Source organism: Choloepus didactylus, chromosome 14, assembly GCF_015220235.1.
Source record: "Choloepus didactylus isolate mChoDid1 chromosome 14, mChoDid1.pri, whole genome shotgun sequence".
In the NCBI taxonomy this organism is placed as follows: Eukaryota; Metazoa; Chordata; class Mammalia; order Pilosa; family Megalonychidae; genus Choloepus; species Choloepus didactylus.
The window spans coordinates 7,205,120-7,225,636 of NC_051320.1; the positions used below are offsets into that span (position 1 = coordinate 7,205,120).

Consider the following 20,517-nt stretch of genomic DNA (forward strand, 5'->3'; position numbering starts at 1 on the left):
TTCTATTCTCTTTTTAATATTTCAGTATCCATATTTTGTTAGTCTTCTCAAAATATTTACATAAATAAAAATATAATCTGAAATCAATGCGAAAGTTATTAAATTTGTGATGCCTCAAAAAAAACAGTAGGTTTACACAAATAGGTAGGCAAGTGATAAATGTCTTTGGGAAGCAGCTTGCACCTTATGGAAAGACACACAAAGGTGCTAAAGATCAGGGTGTTTCTCATATTCTTTTGACTTGACTGAATCTGTGTTTGCCTGAGAGTTTTAATAATATCCACAAAGGTTATTGGTTATAAATATTTATTTTTAATATTATATACTGAGAATTTAAGTAAGACTTTAACTTTCAATAATTCCCTTTGGTTTAATGAAAATGTGGTGACATTTAGCTAGAGCATATGACAGCTTAACATAATCTTGCCTACACCTACAATATTTTTTAGTGGTTTGGTTACAAATACAGCACTGGTAGACAAAATGGTACAAGGATAAACAGATGCAAGGGAACAGGGTTGGAAAAAGCCCTGTGCACCCTTTGTCAGGTTAAAAAAAATACTCCCACCTTCTGTTTATTAACATTAAGATGGTGATAAGACAGTCTACTTATACAATTATTGTCAGTATTAAGTTAGATGTTGTATACAGTACTTATTACAGGGACTGTCAAACAATGCTTGATAAATGTTGGCTATTGTTATCGATATTAGACCAATGACATGGAAAGTCACAGAGTTTTCTCTTCTGTCTAGTGCAAGACTTACGCGTGTGTGCTGGAAAGTCATCTCATGGGACTCACCATTGACTTCAGCACAGGATTTATCTGCTTTGATGCTGCAACCAAGGTAACGTGCTCAGTCCGCCTCTAAGTAAGAATGATTGACTTACCTTGCAGCTCCTTCCAGTACTTTAATTGGTTGTCTTATGTCAAATGTAAGACCCTCATTTTTGCTAATAGAAGATCAATTAGGCTTTTAACTGTTTTATAGAAAGCAAAAGTTTATGTTTAATTAAACAAATGCATTATAACAAAAACATTACACCTTTATTATAGTTAGGGTCTATATTCTCTTTCCCTGTCATCGTGGTCTCTTAATTACGGAGACATGTTTTTCCCAAAAAACAAAATTTCTTTAATGTAATTCTTATGGTTCAACTGCATCAGCATGAAAAAAATCAAAACAGGAAAAACATGCATTTTAAAATAATAGAATATATTAGAATTATAGAAAGTGAATTGTGGGTGTTTGGAGTGTCTAGCCAGGGAGTATAACTCTTACATACACATGACTCAATAAAAGTTTTGTCCAATCAGGACAGGGTTTCCTATCCACAGAGAATGTATTTCAATGCACATTGAATGGTGGAGAATGTCTGCTCAGCCAGACATCCCTGAGAAATCAACAGTGTTGGTCTGTGACAAATTACAAAGCCAGTCATTCTATACTTTTTATTCTAAGTTGGAAGTGATCTTAAAGTTCATCTAATGCCCACCTCACCACCAAACCTCCTCCAATGTTAGAGACACTGCTAGTGATACTCTGTTCCCCAGAGAGGACATTGTCTTCCCCCATTAGGATATCAGTTCGCTGGTTCCATTCTGCTTACTCCTTTATCAAAGTATGACTTGAGAAATAAACTGATAAAATCCTTCACAGTAATGTTAATGTTATATTTTACCCAGAAATGAAGCCTTATAGAGGACTTTGAAACATAAATGCAAACAGGAAAAGATGTATGAGGAAGGCAGAGGGTAAGACAGAGTGGGAGAGTTTGATCTTGGAAAGATGGAAAGATGAAAGCACAGAACCTGTTACTGTTCAGCCCATCAGAGCCGGACGGGATGCTGGCTGCTCAGAGAACTTGTGATTTTTCAAAGGACCCAGGAATCGAGATTATCATGCGCAGTCTCACATTACTTAGGGATGGTGAGATTTTCTTTTTATTTCTAATATTGCAGAACTACAGAGCACATATATGCTGGCTGACTTTGGCCTTCCAGTTCACTGCCTCTGCATAATGGCCAAAAGGTTACTTCTCCAAATACGGAATTCCAGATGCTTTTTGTATAACTATCAAATGAGATTCCACAAGCTTTTCCTACAACTACAGGCTTCCTTGTGAATCACTCAAATCAGAATAGGCCCTTTAGAAGATAATCTAAAATGAATTAATTAGAAAAAAAAGTTTATCTGATTTCTCAAAAGGAAACATTATTGTCAGAATCACCACCAAATCCTGTCACCGGAACATGTCTCTGACCAACAAAATTAATCTCAACATGCATCTGAGTGCCCAAATCAATTCTGAGTTCATGTTTAGGCCTTGTGTGATCTGATTGTGTGTCTTTCTTTCCTAATCATTAAATAAGGGAGAAAATTGTGATATGGACATGTAAACAACATGTCACTGCTCATCCGCTCTGGCCATGAGTGTGCTGGGAATGTGTGATTCCTTGGGAAAGTCTAAGCATGTTGGTATAGCACCATCAAGGGCAAAACAATTTAGTAGGAAATGATTTTAGTCATGAGCTTGGCACACAGGGACAACCCAAGGCCTTTGGAATAGTAATCAATACCCTTCCATTTTCTGACTGTATTACAATGGGGTATCAGCATCATTGGAATCAAAGCAATCTGAGAGTTGGGAGGAAGCAGAAAAATCTATATGAATTATCACGAAGGTGACACCTGGGTCAGGGGAAGCTTTTAACAACTATTCTAGGCCAACAAGCTAAACCAAGAGACTTGGGCAAACTACAGATAGGACCTATTGCAAAGAGTTATCCCCATGTCATAGCGTGAGCCCAGAAGCAAATGCTATTTGTAAATTCACATGCAAACAATTGTTCCACAAGAAATTAAAAAGATATTTTGATTCAACATTTAATTAAAAGAATTAAATAATATCCAGTTCCTTACTGTCTTTGATATTGATGTGGAAAGAATCCTTAAGAATATATGTCCAGCAGATTTTTAAAGTATTTGGATTCAGGAGCATCATGGCACCAACATTATACACACTTTACGGCTGAACACGTTTTGTCCCTGTGCACCTCACTTCATTGGGCACCCGTACCGTAACCTTGGTAGGTTATGCTTGCCTCCATACCTCTGGAAGCAAACTAAAGGTTGCCCTGCAAAGAAGTGCAGTTTCCAGGAAAGGAGGTGACTATTCTAGAGTTGAGCTCCATATGAAGCAGACATTGTTCTGTGTTAACACAGCAGCAAAGGGGGGAGAATTTTTGTATTTACATAAAAGAGAAGAAACTGCATTTTTCATTTCTTACAAGAAAATTTTAAAAATATAAATTTTTATTAATATATTATAAATATATTTTTAAATGTAAATTTATAAAGATACAAACAGGAATGGAACAGTAAAATAAAAGACCAGATTAGAGACTTTTGTGGTACTGAGTGAGAGTCAACACAGTTTTAGACAGCACTGGAATGCTAAAAGCTTTGGAGGCAGTGAGATATCTGGGAATTTCAAGCTAATTCTTGTTACAATCTGTGCTTGAAAGTTCCCAGGGAAAATGATTTCCCCTCATTTACCACCGATAGCACTCTATCTCATGGACCCTCAATTTACGTTAGCAACATGCTTTGAGATTGTACATTCTTCCGTTTCCCTAATGTTGCAAGAATGAGCCTCTCATAGAAGTTTACAGGCATGTTCAGTAGAGCTTGTACTTTGTAATTCTCATCCTTATTAAATTATAAATTCTCCAGTGTTAGAGATGAGTATTTTCACTAATGATTCAAATTAAGTTTAGTGCTGCATTATTTATTTAATTTGCAAAGCTAAAAACATATGTTTATTCCATTCTGTTCTTTTAAGTATGCATATATGCCTTAATGAGTTAAATTTTTTACTAGCATTACTGTTTAAACAGAGGTCTCAGCAGTAGCATCTATAAAACATTAATTTGATTTGTAAATAAATATTTACTGAGGGCCTGTTGACTAGGCGAAGACATAAGAGGGGCATATATAGCAGTCTTGGGGTCAAGGAAGGCTTCACAGAAGTTATCTTTACGCTGAAACCTGGAGGATGAAACTATCCAGAAAAATATCCAGAAGCAGGGAGGAACCTAGAATTTGTGGGACTCGGAGATGAGACATGCAGTCTGTGGGTTACTAAACTCCAGATTATGAAAGGGTTCAGAGGAATTTGTATTCAGTCTTAAAAATAGAGAGCTACCTTCGAAGGGTTTGAGCTATAGGGAGGAAATAAGATGTGCGTTTGATGGTACAAAACCAGAAGGATAATATATGATTAAGATTGAGAGAACCTGGGCAAGACCTTAAGTTTAAATTCTCAAAGTGTATCCTCAACAGGGATTCTGCCACCCTAGGATGTTCCTGAGAAAAGTACATGCACAGATGATGTTGGAAAAATATTCATAGTATATTCACAGAGCTAAGAGATGTTCAGTATTACTGAAAGCTAGGGTACAAGGAGGGTGGTGGAGAACTGGAGGCAGGAACTGTGGCCACAGATATGTTTCAACTTTGGATTAGTCAAGGATCTTCTGGGTAGAGTAGGGTAACAGAACCTAATATTATGAGATTTATTATAGAAATTCAATCACATGACTGTGGGGATGGGCAAGTCCAAATTCCATAGGGGAGGTTCAAGTTGGGATCTCCGAAGAAGGTTTGGATGAATTCCCCAGGAGAAGCTGGCTGGCTGAAATAGAGATGGAAATTCTTCCTTCTGACTGTTGAAATCCTCAGTTCTCCCTTTAAGACTTTCAATTGATTGGATGGGACTTCTCTCATTGCTGACAGCCTTCTCCTTAGTTGACTGTAGGTGTCATCACCCATAGATGCAAGCAACTGACCCACTATTTAAATCCTCTATGAAATATCCACTTGGTAACAATGGTAACAATGAGGTGAATGCTTGCTTGACCAAACAACATAATCAGCCAAGTTGAGATACGAGCTTAATGATCACAGACTAAGACTGATTTGTACTTTGGAAAGATCAGTCTAGCTGATGTACAGATTGCAGTGATGGTGGGCATGGGCAAGATAGTATTAAGGGACATTTATATATATCATTATTATATTATATTATATATCATCCCCTTGATGATTTGGAACATTTATTATTCTCCTCAATGATTTGGAAGAATTGGATGAATAACATTCAAACATTTTTACACCATGAGATTTTGGAAAACAAAAAGAGAGGACTTTTAACTTGTGTCTCATAGATAACACCTGAGTTTTCATGTTTAAAATGAGGGTGACGACACCTGCAGGCTCCCACATGTGACTTCCGACTCATCCCCACATCCTTCTGCAGCCTGTGGGATACAGAGATTTATAGGGCTCTCTTGACCAGAATTGGGACACATGAATTAATCCCAGGTTAATGTCCTTTGGTAATGATTGGAGCACCATAAATCTTGACTCTTAACCCTGGATCAAAGTAAAAGACACTAGCACTTATGACAGTATTGTTTCCCCTAGTTCCCCAAAATTGTCATTGCCTGCTGGTTGCTGGTTTTTTTTTTTTTTAATTTTTAGTTGTTGAATAGCATTTCTTAAATTGCTAGGATAAAATATTTAAAAAGGCTTCTTTACTTCAGGATTTCTGAGCCAGTAGTGACTGACACATAGTATGTTTCAAAAATTGTTTTGAAATAATGATTGGCTAATAAATGTATGAAAATAGTAAATGTTAAGTAAAAAAAGTAATAATTATTTATGTCACATTTTAGAAGCTATTACAATGATTTTATTTATGTTTTCTTCTTGCCACAATACTAACTTCCATTGACTATTAATTGAAAATATTAACTAGGAGAAATCTGTAAAATTTATGATTCAGTTTTATGAAAACCTGGATTTTAGTATCTTACATTCTGGGCAGTGAGACACAATGTTACCCTAACTGAATATAGTTTCCTTCTTGTTTTTCAGGTTTTCTCTATAAAATTAGAAGACCTAATCTAGTTCCCAAGTAATTGTGCTTCAGAATTAAATGCATTGTTAACTCAATAACATTTTTATTTTATGATATAGATAATCTACATAATTTATACATTTTTAAAAATCAACATTGTTTTCTACAAGACTTCAAGATAAAATTGGAAGGAAGTTAATTTGGCCTATATTTACACTTTTCATTTTCAAGAGTCTTTGATATGACTTAGATAAATTGACACTCACTAATTAAAGCATCTGTAGGCTACTCTTCCTCCTAAAGGTATGTAATCTTCAAACACACATAAAGACACACACACACACACACACACACACACACACACACTCACACTTTGTAATATGTTTTTTGGCTTTTTCTATAAAGTGTTTATATAATTATAACATAAGTATAATATGAATTCCATAGGTTAAATCTCTCAAAATAGAACTAATCCTTTGTTTTTATATTTGCTACTATTCATACTATCATCTTTCAGCTGTTTCATATCAAAAATGTTTATTAAAAATCCAAAAAGAATGTGTGCAAATATAAAACCAAAATCTTTTGAAATGTGTCCTACTTAAGTAGAAATTGCACATACATGTGTATGTGCTTCGTGACAGTGCTACAATATTCACATGATTCTTAGCATGTTACTTTTAACAGTATCTTTCCATTTATTTTCCTCTGATTGTATGACTGATAACTCCAACACATGACGAAAGTCAGTGAGCTATTTGATGGAATTTTTGTTTTCTTCTTAAGAATAAATTATTTTCTCTTTCTTTTAGGAAAATGAGAATCATTGTGTTTATTGTAAAACAGACTCATGCATTTAGGGAAATTATTTCTTAGGTCAATGTTGTTTAAACTCTCAATCATTTTAAAGATAGCCCTATAGAAAATGTTCAGAAGAGAATAATTAACTCTCATTTATATGCCAGCACATTAGCTGGCTGCTGGGAGACTCCTAGCACTGAGGAATTTGAGTAAGAAGGATGGCAGTCAATGAGGCTTGGTGAGAGAGCGAGCTAAGCAGGACACCGCGGCGACTGGCTTCAGCCTCTGAGTGGGCACAATTACATTAGGTTTGCAGGCTGTGGATGAATTTAGTCTCAGGATGGTCGCATGGAGAGGCTATTGTATAGTTATATTCTGTTCAATGTAAAATAAAGAGGATGCCTTCTCACTTCTAACGAAATAAAATCAGTGCTATGCATCGTACGTTAATTAGACACCTTTTCTAAGTTTTTTGAAGAAATATACCCCATCTTAGTGGGCTTTACCATAGGATTCAGATATTAGAGATGCATAAGGTGCATTATGGTTGTAAAACACCAAGTGGTCGTCCAATCGCTTCTCCCTATATGATGCAATGTTGTAGAGCTGCCTTCATTCACCTCAGGATGCGTTATGCCAGGAGGATTCTTGGTCTCTAATGCAGGCAAATCTCTGGCAACCAAGCTTCACTAGGGCAACTGATATATGACATGATTCCCAATTTTGGGGGGAAACAAAGTTTAGGCTGCATTTGGAACATCTCATATAGATCCAATCATGCATTAAACTTACATACACCCCCACTGGACTTGGGTAACTAAGACTCGCCTCTTCAGCCCCTTGCAACATTGTATGGCTTTGTGAACTAAATCCAGGTGATTCAACACAGAAGGAGAGATTGGGCATTCTGAGGTCATTCATCACATGTTCTTAATTTAAGGGACACTCTAGTTACCCAAGTGATGTCTTTCACATCAGAGTCACATGTAAACCCTCAGTTTCCAGAAATACAGATTTCTTTGAATTTCAGGAATATTTTTTTATGCTCACCGAAAAGAGAATAAATGGCTCACTCATGCCAATACAGTTGAAAATAAAATTTTAGAAATGATATTTGTAAATGTGATGAATAATGTTGCTTCAACAATAAAGATATGAAGATACATACATTAATTTAGTAATTATTTAATAAAGTGTTTAATCTCTGTCATGGGACAGCCTGCGGACAACCCAGAGAAGAGAATGCACAGACATACTAAGATTTAGCTATCTAAGTAAACCTGTTTCCTTATCTCTCTGGAGTCTTCACTACAAATTGAGTTGACAGCTGTGTGTTCATGTGTTTTACAAAAGATAGCTGAAAAAGAGTTGATTCCTACAGAAAACTGAAAACATGAATTATAAGTGTGGCTGAAATTTATCAAGTTGTCAGAACAAAGAAGCAGCCACAACCGCAGCAACAGTGTAACTACAATAACAAATAAAACAAATGAAAAACACTATAATTAAAATTCTAAGGGTCAAAGAAATATATACCAACAAAACCAATGTTCTTGCCAATTTTTATTTTATAGACACAATATAAAATTTCTTGTCATAGAATTAGAAGGTTAAGAATAACAAATAGAACATCATTTGCAGTCATAGGTGGAGACCAGTTACCGAGATGTTTTGCTCATTCTTTTAAAGGCATGCATCCTGATCTCGGAAGCCACATGTTGAACACATTTCAAACATAGTGTGTTCAACACTGAGCTTGTTGTCATCTTCATCCTGATTCCTTGTGTATTCATCTCTCTGCTATAAACAGACAGAGGGATCTTGTTGCCTTTTCCTCAATTTAGCCAATCTTTCAACTCCTCCAATCGAATATGGAAGGTGTTCCTTCTTCTCAGATCCGATTGTGACTAATTTAGGAGCCCTTTCTCACTAGGATTACTGCAATATCTTCCAAATGGGACTTCTTGACTTATTTCTTGACCGTAGCCTTATTACATATCTGCCATGTTCCATGGTCTTCGCTAGGCACTGGAAACATAAAAATAATTCCTCCTCCCAAGAAGTCCACAGTCTAACGAGAGCCACAGGTATGGAACTAAGGGGTTTTGTGTGTATGTGTGTGTGTCAAAAAGTCAGAGTGTTATTAGAACACAGAGTTTCATCTCTCCATGCCATCTCCCACACCATCACCAGATAAAGGTGGCTTATATATAAACTGGTCCATGCTATCAGCCTTTTTAAAAAATTACTTTAGTGGCTTCCACAACCTTTAGGTTAGTCTTTTCTTAGCATAATTTAGAACCCTCAATATTCTGGACTCTGCCTGTAGTTTAGCATTGTCTCTGACATCTCCCTATACCCTCCTCCATTGTTTCATGTCTCAGCTACACCCCGTGCTTTCACACACAGCACCCCCATGCTCACATTCTTCTTTGAATGCATTTCTTCATCAGTGAAGCCCTCCTTCACCAATAGGATTTAGCAGTCCCTGCATGGATGGCATACCTCGAACACAAAACTTATCACAAGGTATTCCAGCCGAGTCTGGTGGAGACATTAGCTTTAATCTATTTGTTTAAAGTCAAGCACTGTTCAAGGATACAGTATTAATTCAATGAATATAATATCACCTAAGGAAATGAATGAAAGGGAGCCACATGCTTTTATCCAATTCTGTACACTTTTGCTTTTTTTTTCACCCCTTTATTCATCACCACCATTCAAACTTACAGTTCTAAAAATGGCAAATGTAATTAACTGAATCAAAGGACATATTTCATTTTGACAAATTTCATAAAAATGGAAAGTCAATGAAAAGAAGTGCCATGATGAGCAAAGAAAAATAGTTGGAAAGAAAAAGCTATTTTATGGTTATCTACCAACTGTCACCTCTGATTACCTATGAAAAAGAAAACAAAGAGTTACTTTTTGGAACATTAATGTTTACTGAAGATAACTTTTTGGGTATAAGGGAAGTGGAAGGCTAGAGATAACAACTGTGCCTGGGCTTCTTGCCAAAGTAAAAGGATAATACAACATGGAAATAGAATTATGTGTGAAGGTTTGATTGGCTGCTGAACTAGATGATCCATCAACACAATTTGCAGAGAATAAAAACTTAAGTTTGTGGTTCTTGTTAGGCACACCTTAATTAAATGTCAAAAACCAGGTGGTTGGTTTCATGGGGACAGTAAAAAGAGGAACTGGCATTCACAGCATTTTTCTTATTTTTAAAGTGTTCTGTGTAATAAGTTATAAACCACATAGATTGTTCTTTCAAGTAATTTTCCGCTGTGCATAGCAAAAAACCCTGATTTGATTTCTCGTAAAGTAGTTGACATTGTGCTTGCTTTACCTTCATGTGTAAAAGTTGCTTTCATTTCTTTAAAAAGGGGATTTTTTCTTGAAAACTTAAGGCCTGAAAACTGTGGACTGATAAGGAAATTGTTTTCTCCAGAGGTAAAGGATATATCACTGGTTGTTTAGCCCATTTTTGCTCAACATGTAAGGTTTTCATTGCCATTAATGTAACTTCATTTCCCATTTGTATATAATTAATGATTTATATTTTTAAGTAGACTACATTTAAGGAAATGATTCTATTAAAAGGTGAATTCATTCACTAACATGAGTACCTTCGGTATAGCTAGCTTTGTCTCCCTGTTCTCTGACAGAGCTAACTGCCGTCTTTGAAAATCTGTGCTATAAGTGGTAAAAATATAGGGTAAGAGCAGCACCCCCACTGAAGTTCTCTAGATCACTGACATTTCCAAACTGTGAGCCAATTCTAACAACGCATCTTATTCGAATGAATAGCATATGGGAACCTTTTCACTTGTAGAGATAAAAGCTTAAAATAGCAATGGCATTATAAGGAAAGAAAAAGATGTCTCAAAACACACGTTTGAGAAAGTCAGTGAATTACTCTTCTGGGTTTAGTATCTTATACTAAATGGGGCTGAGTCTCTATTAAAAGAAAGACTCAGTGGCAAAACAGTGGCAAGAATTTCTCCTCCCTACTGCTTTTAACAGTTATCTGAGAAAGGGAACTTTGCTAGCAATGGTTAGTATTTAGCTCACACAATCTTGTGGACCATCTCCATCTGTGAATACATCTCAGCCCTTTTCTCCTGACTTGGGGAACCCCAAGGGGCACGCTCCCATGGGACCATGTGCATGAGCCGAGGGTGAGGTGCAGGCGGAGAGTGGAGATTGCCCTCTGGCTGGTCACGGCGATTCCAGACAAACCACTTCATCTTACAACAGACCTGTGCTGGGCTTGCGTTGCCTTATGACTTAATGCAAGAGACGAGACAGACCCCCCATGAGATGGGCACCTCTGGCCACATTACCTGATGTCCCATTGTTAGACCTTCCATCTCTACCAAGGCCTAGCAGCCTGGCAGTGGTTGCCTGTCCAGCAGTGTGTAGTCTTTGCTGCAAGAGGCCACAGCCTTGGTCCAGAACCCAAGGAGGTCTATATTGTGATTTTCCTACTAGGGCTTAACATGAGCTCCATATGCTATTTTCCTGGAACAGGTGCCCCTAGTGTCATAGAGTCTTCTGGGTGCCTGGACCAAATGGCAGGATGCTGCCCCTACTCACAGCTAGAAGCCTCTTTTTGTTCCACCCAATAAATGGTTAAGAGCAGTACTCCCAGGTACAGTGCATGCTGCATTTAGAATTCATAGAGGCCCACCATGCCCCTTCTGAGTGGCCTCTGCAGACCTCACTGATTTGGTGGGCGCCTGAATCTTTTCTGGGTTTGCCTCCCAGAGAAATGTGAGTTTTGCCAAGGCCCTTTTCTTGCTCATCTGGTCCAGTCAGCATAAGCCCTTGACAGAGTTCACTAAAGCATTGCTCTGAAGAACGCCCAGTGGTCCAGTTCTTTTTATACTAATTCATCGCAGAAATCTGAAGAATTGGCATAACTGTTGGAACACAACCATCAATACACATGGCTGTCCATTACACATGGATGCAAATTGTTTTGATGTTCCTTTCTCATAGAATGGAAAAAGAAAAAGTATCAACCAGGTCAAGGGTCCCATATCACATGCTGGAGCCTCTTTTGATTTGCTACCTCCAGTAGAGCAGCTACAATTGGAAGTACTATTTGATTATGTTTGTGGTAGTCCTCTGCCAAGCTCCATGATCTATATGGTTCCTATTGGTGACAGATTGTGAATTAAATGGGTTCCCAAGAGGGTGTCACTAATCTCTGCCTTTCCTATGGGATGCTGTTTTGTTTTTATTTTTGTGTCTGCTTTTGAATTCCTGTCTTGTCAGAGCAGGGTGCCAGAGTTTCAGAGGTTTTCACTTGGACCAGTAGGAAAGTTCTTCTAGCCACCAAGTATGTCTATTCCAATTACGCATTCTAGGATCAGGGAGATGAACATGGGGTAGATTCGTAGACCCAGTACAGTGAGCCAGACATGGCCCAGAGCTCCGTCTGTTACCAGCCTTGCCTGTACTTCACCCTAAAAGGTGAGGTTAGGGACTGTGGGCCCTGGGGTATAAATGTTAATTCAGACTCCGGGTTTATGAATCCCATACAAGTTTTGGGGATTCCCCTTTCCCAGATGCAGCATTAACTGAGAAAATGACCATATGTCTCTCTAGGAACGCCTGGGTAAATTACTACTCAGTGCACAGTGGTGAAGACCTAGGGTCCTTCCTCATGGATACTGGCTTCTCTTTCCATCAGCTGGGCTCCAGATCTGGAAACTGGGAAGCTGCTTGTGATTATCCCTTCTTGATTTCTTTTGATTGTCTTAATTAAGCAATATCTTTGTTGGCTGCCCATCTATATTGCCTCTTGGAATACCATGTATAATAAACATCTCTAGAGCTCTCTATAGGTCAGCCCCTCCAGCTGCCACCTTTTCTTGCTGCTCTTGTGCCCATCTCACTTCTGCCTGGCATTTATTATTTCATATCCTTTCATCCCCACTGCTAACAGGGAGTCCAAATTGTAACCATCTTCCAACATCACCTCTGACCCTCAAAAAACTGTAATTACGGAGCCCTTGAGTCATGTTGACAATTTTTGATAAGTAAATGAGTTCCTTATCACTTTGGTAAACAAACCAAATTATCCTCTATGCCTTCCAACAGAACAGGATGGTTTCCTGCTTCATATAGTGTACCCATTCTAGCATCTCCACTTACTTCTCTGAGCCTAATGACCCCTTTTCTCCATTTTCCAAGGCAGTTCTGGCATTTCTACTTCCCTGAGGTCGGAGATCCCTTTCTCCAAGTTCCCATGAGCCATCCCAGCAGTGTTTGAGCACTGATTCCAGGGGTCGATGCCAGAGTGGGCAATCCCTTAATTGATGCTTCCATATCAAAATATTTCTGTGACCTCTCTTCAGATTCTGATCCCTTGATCAAACATCACCAGACTCTGTCTCACATCTGCTCTCCTGAATTTTGATGGTGCACAATGGTCAGATCTGCACATTCTGGCTATTCTCCCCATCTTCTTCTAGCAGGTCCAGCCATCCCTAGCCAAGCCCTGTTGAGATGGGACCCTTGTTATTCTAACCACCAGGAGAAGAGAAGACAAGAGGGGTGGTAGGTCTTGAAATTGCCCAACTCCTTTGAGGCCTTTGTGTGTGTTTAAGCAATAGGATGTTTGCTATTTCTAATATAGGAGTTGGGGGGTCAGTGCTATAGGTCTGAGAATCTGAAAATGCCCCACAGTGGTCACCCAATTCCACAGTCCTGACACCTGGCTCCATACACACCCAGCATCAGAGGTCCCCTTCCATCTCTATCCCTTTCCCATACCCATTCACCACCAGTGAAAGTTTTGACAATTGCAGCATAAATTTTACAAGTTCTTGGACATTACTCCAGACTTAAGAAATATGAAATTCTGGGGGTGGGGCATAGCAATTTGGGCTTTACAAGCCCACCACCCACCCATAATTCTTCTGAGCCTTAAAGCTTGAGATCCAACACCATGGATTCTCCATACTCTGCTTACTGTAAGGGATGGCATCTTTGTTGCCAGCCTGCTAGCAAGTCATCCATCTCCAAGTTCCACCTTGGCATCTGTCCTGCTCCTGGCTATGGAGTAGCACCTGAGACAGAGAATAGTAAGCAGTAGGTGTATCTGGCACATTTATAGGAGATACACCTACATGGAAAGAGAACGGCGGATTTGAGCAGAAAGATAAACTGACCCACAAGGTGATTGTACCTGAGGCCTAGTCACACCAAGAGGAAATCTGGAGCTTGCATGTCCTTACCAACGGGGCGTAGACTTTATGTCTCTTAAAGGATCTCATCTCCAAAGTCAAACATGCATTGTATTATCACTAGTTCTGTAAGGTTCCTCCAATACTTAACCCTGTTCCACATCACAGACCAAAAGCTTTATGCAATAAATAGGAGAAAACAATGGAGGTTATAGAAACGACAGAGACGAAGAAAGTGTTTCTATATGTGGATAACATAACCTAGTAACATATATCCATGTGATAGATATTTATTAGTGTTTGAAAAAAAATCATTTTAGGCATTTATCGGGATGTGTTTACCAAAAAATTAAAATGTTTTATGATTTACATTTAAGATGAAATAAAATTTTAGTTCTATTGCCAAGAACATTTTTTATAGAAGATTATAAAAAGGCCCAGCACTGAAATATGAAGTAGGTAATATTTGTCTTCTGTAAATTCTGACTTGTGCTCCCATAATGTGCCTGCTGCACCCATTACTGCTTGTGTTCCGGAGCCTTCTCCCATCAGAATTTGCCATCATTAACTCCTCCACTGTAAAAACTTCTATAAACTAATTAGAGTTTATTGCAATTCTATCATATTCTACAATTACAGAGCAATTTCTGAGCAATATTATCTCACCTATTTTCACAGGAACCGTGTAAAAAGAGGACAATCAGATATTACTTCTATTTCATAGGAAGTCTCCAGTAAACTAAGAAACTTGCCCAAAGTCATGTGGGGATATAAAATTTGGGTTACATTTCAAGACTTACAGCTCTAAGATCAACATTATTTATTTATTTTGTTTTCCCCAGTATACTGCCTACGAAATTCTTTACCTTCCCTGGATATATGCATTATGTTAGAACAAATTATCTTAGTTTACTGATAATGGAATTTAGGCAAGTCTGTGGAGATGGGGGTCCCAGAGAGAATTACAGTTCTCTTAATCTCATTCCAAGCAGGCAAATACTGGCTGTACCAGTACACACGATGTGTACCAGAATGAAAAAATGGAGACAAAAATTTTCATATTTTTTCCAGTTTTAGTGTGACATCATGCAAGGTCATTTTTCTAACAAAACTCAACATGTATTTTATGTAGGACTTTTTACACCTTGAAACCAAGATGTACCTCTGATTGGAAAGCTCTTTAAGCAATAATACCTGCTCCTGCCTCTTCTTCACTAGTGTCCTGTTCATAGGCACATCAGTCTGTAGGATAACCACAAGCAGCCCACTCTTCACCCCTGCCTAACAGCTCACCCTGCCCTGTCCCATAGGAGTCTACCTCAGCCAGCTACAGGAATCTCCAACAGAAATTTAAATAACATGCTATGAAAAACATGGTGCCCACTTGCATTTTTCAATTTTTCAACATCTCATATGTGTAACATAGTTTACAGAATGTTTATCAAAATCTTAAGAAAATATTGACATAAGAAATAGGTTTGCCAAATAGTTCTTAAATGAAGTCATTTTTCAGACTTATACAACTTTTGTTGACGCCTTTTCCAGACCAGGTTCTCCAAATCGGCCTCAGTGAATTTCTGAGTTTTAACCAGTTAAACAGTTTACTGTGGTTGTTCTTATGCTTCCCCTGTCACTGCTTGACTTTTTAGCTGACAAATCCTTCAGTCAATCATTTGATTCAATATTTCTTCATCTTTGGAGTACCCTAAGTATTTCTTTTTCACAAAAGAAATACTCCCCTTCTTACTAAATTCCCAAGCCCTTTTATAGTACAACCTCTGTTTTGTAAAGTTTTTCTTGTTTATTAATTTTCCCTGTTCTCTAGCAGACAAACTTTGTCCTTGAGAAATACATCCTCTATTTCCTCTTCAATTTTTCTACCCTCAAGCCTGCACCTGTATCATTTACCTCATGCAATAAAGACCATCATCTGGGAGAAAAACATTGTCAAGGTCAGAGGTGATCAACTAGGACCATTCCTATTTAATTTGTGTGTGTGTTTAAATTTTTTTTTTAAATAATATTATACAGCTCTATTAGTTATTTAAAGTTACTCAGGCAAAGTTTATGCTGCAGTATACACATTTTTGACTTTGGATTGAAGTAGGAATTTTAGGCTTAAAAATAGATTTAAGACTACCAAACAGAGGCCAAATAGCAACACAGACTTCATAATAAATCCTGATCCTCACATAACTAGAAATATGGTGCTATTATACTTGGTGCTACACATCCCCTAAAATACAAACGTAAAATTGTGCATTAAAATAATTCTCTCCTACTGTCTGTACTCTGGGTCAAGGACTTGTGCTTGGTGTTCAAAAAAATCTCCAAATTTCCCTTATATGTTTCTAATCCACTTTCTTTTAGCTAGAGTAACTTAGTTGCTCTTTATTTAAAGCAATGAGCTTTTAAAGTCTCTCCCCCTTTTGCAATGTCAACTAATTAAAATAGGATTGTTTTTTAATTTATGCCACATGGCTACATGTGAAACACCATTTCCAGGTATAGTCTGAGAATTTGAAAACCTTTCATCATAAGGCTGAGTTGATCTAGAAATAAAGTTTCTCATCCAAAACCACACAGTGAATAAATGTCTGGATCTGATCTATGCATGAGGTTATGTTTTGGAGACATTTTTCTTCTGACTTTTACAAGCATCTCTGTTTGTTTAACATACTCATGTCTAATTTGATGTCCTTGTGTCCCCTCTTTAACATTATATTATTTTTATTTTGCCATGTCATTACATACTTCTCATGAGCAGTACTGAATGTAAAATGTGTAGAATTGTCATTTTTTGGTAGTTGATAATAACAAGGTTGATATTTTCCTTTATGTTTTAATATATTGTATTCCCTTACAGCTAGTTTATAGAAATGGAATTTATGTATCAAGTAATATCACATTCTTAAGACTTAAAATATATATACTTAACATTCCTGCCATAAACATTCCTGCCATAAAGAATAAAAAATTATTACCTTTTTACTGATCTTTGCTAATTTAGTGTTTGTAAAAGCTGTGCCATTTTAATTTTAATACATTCTTCTTGATTTCGTGTGAGACTGAAAATATTTGCATATGTTTATTAGTAAGAATAATTAATTCTTTTCAAATAATTTCTCCAATTAATATTATTTGTCTTTTTTTGAGAGTTTAGGATTTTCCTTACACTTTACCATACAGCCTGCTATATGTTACCAAGCTATTAAATATCTTTTAATTTTGGCTAACATATTTTAATTGTACATAAGTGAGTTTACAATTTATTACTTCTAAGCCTAAAAGTCCTCTTTTTCAAAAGTTGCTAAATATTCCATTTTATAATTTCTTTTAATTTTTCTATATTTCAGTTTAAGTTATTTCACTTTTTAAAACACAGAGGATTTGTTTTAGAGAGAGCTGTGAGATGGAGAATTTAACTATTTTTTTCCTCAGAGAGCTAATTTTCCACCTAATTTTATTGCTTAAAGGACATTGTACATTTGTAGGTTTAAAGAAAAAATTAAATACAATTTAAAAGGATTTGATATTGCTAAATTTTATAGTTTCATATCTTAAAAACAAAGTGTAGGCATTTACTTATACAGAGATTCACACTTTCAGGATAGTTACTATGATTTCTTTATATACATACATATACATATATATATGCTCAACATATAGAAGCCATTTCATAATGCTTGGTGAATAAATAGATAAAAGAAACAAATGCTACCCTTCATAAATTCAATTTTCCTCAATATTATTTATGTATTATTTGATGTTTTTCTAGTCTTTATTAAGGCATAAATGAATTTGTTATTTTTATTATATTTACAAAGTGTGACTATTTTAATCAGTATTGACTTTTAACGTATCCTGGACATATATTGTTTTCAGAATGACTTTTTGAATCACCTATATTCAAATCTGTGTTTCCCACTTGCATCCCAATTACTATAACTGAATGTAGTGCAACAGAAGAAAAGTTCAGTGCTCATTACTGCAATTGTGTGCATGCTGTATAGGGCAAATAGAGTATCTTTAAAATAGCATGTTTGTCTTACTCTATTGGTCTTAAACAAGTATTTCATATGAATTTTATTTGTATACATTTTCAATATTAGCTTCTTAAATAAATCCTTTTCATTTATCAGGATAAAATTTTAAGTTAAAGAAAACTTGTCAAGTGATCTTTAGCCATTGATTTATGTAAATTAACTTTCTGCTTCTGGCCCTTAGTTTGCTCATAAATATAGCCTCCAAAGTCAAGGTTGTGCACCTATTCTAGGTAATACCTCATGTGCTCTTTCCTTACCTCCACATTTCACCTCTGCGTTTGATTCCAAACTAGTCCCAAACCCACAAGCTGCCATCTGCAAAGCAGATTCCTGAATTTATGCCTGCTCACCTTCTGTCTGGTGAGCTTCTTGGATCTCCTCCTGAGTTCTTCCTTTTGTGTTCAAGGGCAGTTTTTGTTTTAAGTTTCCTCCCTTCTCCAGTGTTTAAAAATCTCCTGGAGTTTGCCATGAGACTTTCTGCTCTGTACCCTCAGTCTCAGCAAATATGTTTCAAGGTCAGCTCTCAGCTCCATCCAATTTTGTGGGAAATAATTACAACTTAGTGGAACACATTGATTCATCTTGGAACCCTGTAAGATGTGGACATGATAGTGGCAAATGTGTAAATTGTAACACCACTGAGGGCACAATTATTTCAAACATAATACACTTATATTTGCATGGAAGGACTCAAATTTTATTTGTCTTTTGAAAAGTAAGTTGGAAATGTGAATTGTGCTTCAATAAAATGTTCATCGTTACTGACCCATTGATCTTATAGATATTTAGAGTCTCTCCTATATGCTGGATTCTGTTCTCTATGCTGGGTAAACAGCTGTGAATGAGACAAGCAGAGGCCCTATTTTTAAGAGCTTATGTCATATTGGGGTAATGAAGGGAGGGTAGAGGTGGGATACAGGCACAGCATTTTAGATACTAAGAGGGATGTGTGGGACACAGCACAGTGTACTGTGATTTAATAAAAATGACTTGGGCAGGTGGGTAATTTACATAGAAACATCTAGAAAGGACTTCGATAATAAGAATCCACTTCTGTTAGAAATGGAGGATGAGTGTCCCTGCAAAGAATATAACACATTCAAAACAATGAGCAGCTGTAACAAAAATACTAAAAACACAGTGGCTTAAGTAAAGTAGACATTTATTTTTCTCTCAGGGATGTCTGCAGAGGCAGCCACTCAGGGAATGGAATTATTCTGTCTTCTCTAGAGCCATACCTGTGTAATTTTCTCATCTACATGGAAAAATCTGGTCATACCCTGATTTCTTACAAGAAGGGGGGAATTCAGAGTTTGAGGAAGTCAATTTTCTTTTAATCTAGTAACAGAAAAGTTGTGCTCATCAGTTGTATTCACATTCTTTTGTTGAGAACTTAGTCGCATAGCCCCATCGATGTATAAAAAAGGCTGGAGATGCATTCTGTTTCTGCATCCCTTTTACCATCTAAGGTAATAGTCCCAGGTTCCAAATATTGGGACATGGAGATCTTTGGGAGCCATTATCCAGCCATGGGCCCAGCTAAGACTGAAAAGGATGAATGGATCAAGAGCAGAATAATGTCCTCACTTGCTATTGTTAACGCTATGACAGAATATTCTAGAGAGAAATGTGGGAGTAGCACCTCATGAGAGGGTGAGATGGAGGCTGCTGAACAGTCTGCTCTGTCTTCCTCAGTGAAGGCCCCTTCCCTATCTCAGAATCACAGAAATTGCCACCCCCCACCATGTCAGGCTGATCTCTGCCCTGTTAAATAGTTCCCATTGTATATTGTTAACAATTGCATCTGTCTACCTTGTGGAGATCTTATTGTAGAAGTCAGCACCTAGAACTGGACAACCACCATTTACCAGACTGTTACAGGAGTCTGGGCAAGAGATGATGGCAACTGGGATAGAGGAGAAGCCATTCCCCTCTAAAGATGCTTATTTAGATTCAGAACACAATTTGAATGTTGAGTAATAAAAGTGGGGGAAAAGGACCCATCAAGTATATTTACTAGGTTTTTGTTACTTTTTTTTAACATTTATTAAGGAAAATTTAAAGTATTATACAAAAAAAGACAGATGTTATAATCAACCCCTGTGCATACCCAGCTCCAACAATTATCAGCAGCTGAAAATCTTTAACTATATCCCCACCCATAAACCCTTTGATTGTTTTGAAGTAAAGCCAAGATGTATCATTTTGTCTGTAAATATTTGACTATGTACAGAAATGTGTTTTTTTCCTCATTTACTTTTTTTTATGGAGATTGTTCACATTCCATACAATTATCCAAATATCTAAAATGTATAATCAGTTGCCCATGGTACCATATACAGCTGGGCATCCATCACCACAATTAATTTTTTTTTGAATTTTTAGAACATTCCCATTACTCTAGAAAAGAAATAAAGACAAAAAAAAAAAAAAAAGGAAACGTAAATCCTCCCATACCCCTAACCACCTCCCCTCCATTATTGACTCATAGTACTGGTTTAGTACATTTGTTACTGTTGATGAAAGAATGCTAAACTACT

At 37.0% G+C, this 20,517-nt stretch overlaps 1 protein-coding gene across 2 annotated transcripts in view; it reads left to right on the plus strand.

Moving 5' to 3' along the window:
- Positions 1–20,517, plus strand: part of SNTG1 (syntrophin gamma 1) — a 1,042,376-nt gene that overhangs the window by 982,352 nt on the left and 39,507 nt on the right. For both annotated transcript variants that reach the window (XM_037803436.1, XM_037803438.1), the window contains one exon: positions 756–848. In XM_037803436.1, coding sequence (XP_037659364.1) covers positions 756–848 — 93 coding nt within the window. The remainder of the gene's footprint in view (positions 1–755; positions 849–20,517) is intronic.